General features: G+C 40.0%; 1 gene segment (V, D, J or C); it reads right to left on the bottom strand.

Moving 5' to 3' along the window:
* Nucleotides 1-4,277: 4,277 nt before the first annotated feature.
* LOC101423474 (T cell receptor beta variable 11-2-like) lies at nucleotides 4,278-4,773 on the bottom strand. The segment is given in 2 exon segments: nucleotides 4,278-4,621; nucleotides 4,725-4,773. Coding segments are annotated over 2 exon segments (393 nt in total).
* Nucleotides 4,774-5,866: the final 1,093 nt, after the last annotated feature.

The raw sequence follows: 5,866 nt of genomic DNA, 5'->3' as shown, positions 1-5,866 counted from the left end.
GCATCAGCGTGGTGGGGCTAGGGCCGAGGCCAGAACAGTGAATGTGGCCTCCAGGACCACCATCACCATGGCTGCCTTCTCCTAGGCCCATTTTTAACTTTCTACTTCCAGAACAGTAAGATAATAAATTTGTGTTGTTTTAAGTTATCAAGTTTGTGGTAATTTGTTACAGCAGCAATAGGAAGCCAATACACTAGCAGATCTAGCGACTATAGATTCCTCACAGCCCATGGGTAAAAGAGACAAAGGCTAGACAAAAAATACAGGGAGGAGGCAGTTGCATGATCATATGGAAAGAACTTGAAGTCATGCAAGGGAATCTCAGGCAAAGAATTTCTTATCTCTACCCATTCCTTACCTTCTTCTGTATTATACACAGGAGTCTAGACTGAATGAGAAAGGCAGACCTAAATTGTGGCATCTTCCTGCTGAGAACACAAGTTCTTGGAGGAGAAATTCTATTGTTTTTTCCACTCCAATCCTTGCCTGATACAGTGGATTTGCTGATGGTATCATTGTGATTAGCAGCTCCCTGAGGCCAGGGTTCCTCTGATGTGTAGTGACTCCACTTCTCCCTGTTCTTCCCTTTACAGTCACAACAGAGCAGGTAGGAACAGCCTTGCCTGGTCTGCGGTTCAATACACCTGGTTCCTTGGACACAGTTGCTTCTTTGTGTGAGCTTCACCACCCCAGATCTTTGTGCCTCCACACTTGAAGCAAGCTTAGACATAAACCCACTGCATGAGCACCTACCATTCCAGTTCAAAGCTCAATTCAGGGCAGACCTCGTTACTACAACAATAGAGAAATAACAGTTGATCTCTTTCTCAATACACAGCCATCATTCAAAATATCTGCAAGCCAACTTCCTGAATCTGGGTCTCACCCAAGGGTTTCCCTTAACTCTGTTTTCCCACAAATCTTTCAGCCACTCCGAGTAAATTCTGGAAATCAATGAAGTCACAGTGCCTCCTAGTGGCCAGTAGCCAATATGCTCTCTTGCTAGGACATAAGAGCTGGTTTTTGTTTCATTTAGTATAGGGGATGTGGAGTATAATAATTTATTAGTATTAGAAGATTAATAAATAATATTACTCTTATTTTGGCTTAAGATGGAGCAGCTTGAGAGATAAACATGAGTCAGACAGATGGAGATAATAAAGTCAGCTGTAATATTGATAAGTAACAGAGCGTAGATCTGAGAACAAATTAGCTTGCTAACACTATGCTGTATCAGAATTTTACCCATTCCCACTCCTTTCAAACTGCAGGCCAAACCTATATGGAAAAGAAAGTTCCCACTAATATTACTGCATGGTTGAGAAAGAACCAGTGAATCTACCATCTTGCTAGGTAACCCAGAAGACGTTGAGAAGATGAATAGACAAAACTAAGATTAAGACACTAAATAAGATAACTTATTCCCCTTTCCATAAAGACGATGCAGCAAGGAATAAGAAGATTGAGGCAGGAATGTTACTTTGGAAAGTTTCAAAATGGAGAATGCAGAATAAAGCATTGCTCCAGGAAATTGGGCTTAACTGAGGAATGATGATCAACCACATATTAGTTACTCCCCACAATTCCAACCACTGCACATTGGGTATACTCATAAATTAAATCACAGGTATGCCACAACAGTGCAACAACTAAATAAATGAGTCCATATCTGAACTCTCAGAACAAGTCTAAACATTCATTCCCTATTCTATTTCTTGTCTATGATCCACCAGAACAATAGAGGTTATACAATGAAGGCAAATAACATAAAAATATTCCAATAGTAAAATGCTAAAAACTAATGTACCAATTTGATAATAAATCTCTAAGTTTTAAAAAAATTATTTGGGGGTATGGGAACTTCAGTCCAAAAAATAAGGGGTTTCTTTTGGGATGATGGAAATGTTTAGGCAGTGGATGGTGGTAGGGGTAGCACAACATTGTGACTGTAATTGGCAGCACTGAAATATTTATCTGAATTGGATTAAAAGAGGAAATATTAGATTGTATATATGGTAACAGAATTTAAAATTTTAAAAATCCGTGGAACTACGTTATACAAAGAATGAACCCCAAGTTAAACCACAGACAACAGTTAATAGTTCAATTATAAAAATGTGTTACCATCAATTGTAAGAAATATTTCAGACAATGTAAGGTGTTAATAATAAGATGATATACAGGAATCCTGTATTTTATGCATGATTGTTCTTTAAACTCAGAACTTCTCTAATAAAGAAAATATTCTTTAGGTGGAATTAAACTTTTAGTGTAATATCTCTATGCCATTTAAGTTAAATATCAAGGAAATCACAGACTGAGAATCTTAAAATCCGAAGAAATTAAAATTCCAAATCAAATTACTTTGACCTTAATCCCAGTAATTACAGATAAGGTCACTCAAATCAACCCTTCCAATGGTATCTAAATAATTGGGTAAAGCAACAGGAACAAAGAAAAAACCCTTAATCAATCGATACTCTAACACCACAGTATGGAGCTTCAAGACTGGTCTAGAGAGGGCAAGAGTTTTGTAAAGTAAGCATGGAAGCCTCTTTCCCCTGGAGGCATTTGTTGATCTGTCTCAGAAATCCGACTCAGGCCAGGGGGACAAAAGTCAGAGACCAGAATATACCTAATGTGGGATGGTGATAAGCAACATCCAATTTATGCTGTGTCTTTGAAGGGCTATAGGTAGAATAGTAAAGATGAGCCAGCAACAAACCTGGTCTCCAGCTGTTCCAGGACACCTCAAGCCTTGAATTTTGGATTTAGGTGATCCCCAATTGTTTATATCCCAAGGTACTTGGCAGAAGCAATAGCACATCCTCCCTAGAAGGAAGTTACTGCCATCCCAGGTGAAAAATTATCTCTGCAAACTGAGTGCCTCACACAAGGTAAAAAATAATCAGGTCCATTGGGAAAAATACAAACATCAAGGCTGACTAACAGTAGGAAAAGAGTAGTAACAAAACAGCCCCACAAAGATTGAATTATCAGAGAAATTCTAAAATAACTATGTTTTCCCTATTAAAAGAAACAAAAGATCATCTTGGAAAAGTCATCAGGGAACCTGTAGCCATAAAAAGTGACATGGTGGACTGGAAAAAGAAACATAAAAATTCTGGCGAGGAGATAATGATTATGTTCATCAAGGATCCAGGTTACATCAGGTATTGAGACTAATTGGAGGCATGGCCATAGAAATGAGATGTGCAGTGAGTAAACTGACATAAATTATGACTTCATTCTAGGTTGGATAAGGAAGGAAATGAAGTCAGAAGGGACCTAGTGGCAATGCCTTCATGGGATTCTTAGTAAACTGCGTACCAAGTAATCCCATGATTCAGGAGGAAATTTCTAGTATTACCTTAAAGAATTCAGGCAGGAGGTGAAGTAGAGGATATGGACCTGGACACAAAGAGTGTATTATCAGAGGAGGCAATTGGATATGGGGAACTGATTGCTTCAGAAGTTCTTACTAAGGAATATTTAATGTGCTAAGGAACTATTTAATGTACAAAGGCAGACAGCTAAAAATGCTTCTGGGCTCACTGGCCCCAAGCCTAGATATAATGTTTGACCATATTGATTACATTGAAGAGTTCAGTTGCATGGGAGAAAGCAGATTTATGATTGAGCTGTGATTTGGGACTGATTGCCAAAATATCCATTTGTATGCATTTCTTTGAAGATTGAAAGAGCTGAATAACATAATTGAAGCTGGAGTAATCACCATCATCAGTAAAATCATTATTAACATATCTCCATAAAAACAGGAAAAAAAATGTTTTCCAAACACAAATTATGTTTTGAGACTGTTACAGAAAGCTTCCAATGTAAAGACAGAAGAAGCCAGGGCAAAAGATGTTACAAAGGATCTCAGCTCTAATCATTCAGATGGCGACAACAATCACAGAGGGAGAGCCTGCTGTTATTATGCTCATATAATTCATCACCTCTATTGCTAAAGTTTTTGTACATGTTTCACAATTGCATATTTTTATAGGAGAACAGCAATCACTCTTCCCTGAGGACTGAGTCTGTGATAAATCACTTCCAGTTTTTGTTTTCTTGAGTTGTCATCAAAGAGTCCTTCAAATCCCTGAGTCATAATTATTTCCAAACATTTTCAACCTTCATGTTTTAAGAAATAATTCACATCTCCCTTTATACCAATAGTAACTTATATCTGCAAACCCACTTTTTTCCCTTTGATAATGAGGAACAAAGAGCCCCTGTTTAGGTCTGCTGTGAGCTTAGTAGAGAGAAAAGGATCAAAAAGTTTCATGCACAGGAAGGAAATGTCCCTGCAATGCTGTGGCTAATCTGCTGGCACAGAAGTAGACAGCTGAGTCCCCCAAATCTGCAGACTTGATCTTGAGAGTGGAGTCTACTCCTTTGGGCCTTTCTGCAGAAAATCGATCCTTAGGCAATTGTGAATCATCTACTGCACTGTTATTCTCAAAGTGAACCAGAATCTTCAGGCCTTGTCCCAACATCTGTCGGTACCAGTAAAGGGTATTATGACCAGAAATAGGATCACACCATAAAGTCACATTCTGTCTTTGCTCTGTAATCTCATATCTGGGGGACTGGGTGACTCCAGCTTCTGTGTGTTCTATGAGGGGAAAAAGTCAGAATTTGAAAACAGAAAGAAGGATACAATTGGAGTAATCAGTGAAGAAATCCAATATGAAGGTCTTAGTGCTTTTAGAACTTACCTGCCCCCAGGAGACTGAGGGTTACCCAGCAGAGGACCCTGATATACATGGTAGGGGCAGGGCGGGGAAGAAGGTTCACCAGCTCAGGCAGGCTCTTTGTGAGGAGTAAGGACATCCATTGGCCCCACAAGGCAGATCCTTCAGTGACATCACTGTCCCTGCAAATGCCCACAATCTTAGAAACCAATTGCTTTCAGCAATCCAAGAAGTTGGTTTAGCATATATGTAGACTGTGCATAATTTCATTTGAGGGGTTTTCCTCATAGCTCCAAGCCTTGGAATCTCTAGGCCCATCTTCTAACTCTATTTGTTTATGTGTCAAGGGAAACTCAAATTTGAGATATTAATTAATAACCTCTTGTCTTGTCAGTAGTGATCCTTCTATTTGAACTCTTTCATTAGGTTCTCCATTCTCCCAGTCATATATATTGGAAATTACCTTTAGACAAGGTGGAAGCAAGTGTAATTGCCACAGATGTATCCTAAAAGCACATTGAACTTGAACCAGCTGCTGTGTTCTAAGCTACAAAGGATAAAATTATGCCCTGGACACACATTCAAGTTGATAGCTTTTATTCTGTCTGAAGGTCAAAGACCAGTTTCCTCTTTGCTTTCATTAATCTTCATAATGCATTATGTACAAAGCCTTCATCATAGTGCTGCCTGTACTTCTGGCTCACCAACGGTAGTTTGTTTTTTTTTAAGATTTATTTATTTCTCTCCCCTCCCACCCCCCACCCTGGTTGTCTGTTCTGTGTCTATTTGCTGCGTCTTCTTCTTTGTCCGATTCTGTTGCTGTAAGTGGCAAGGGAATCTGTGTTTCTTTTTGTTGCGTCATCTTGTGTCAGCGCTCCTTGTGTGCGGGGCCATTCCTGAGCAGGCTGCACTTTCCTTCGCGCTGGGTGGCTCTCCTTATGGGTGCACTCCTTGAGCGTGGGGCTCCCCTACGTGGGGGACACCCCTGTGTGGCACGGCACTCCTTGTGTGCATCAGCACTGCGCATGGGCCAGCTCCACACAGGTCAAGGAGGACTGGGGTTTGAACTGTGGACCTCCCATGTGGTAGACGGACGCCCTAACCACTGGGCCAAGTCTGCTTCCCTAAGGAGGGTAAAATACTCTCTTATCTCTGAAAATAACTGT

This window comes from Dasypus novemcinctus, chromosome 5, assembly GCF_030445035.2.
Source record: "Dasypus novemcinctus isolate mDasNov1 chromosome 5, mDasNov1.1.hap2, whole genome shotgun sequence".
NCBI classification, from domain to species: Eukaryota; Metazoa; Chordata; class Mammalia; order Cingulata; family Dasypodidae; genus Dasypus; species Dasypus novemcinctus.
Note: the sequence above shows the minus strand (reverse complement) of the source record. Positions and strands in the feature narration are given on the sequence as shown.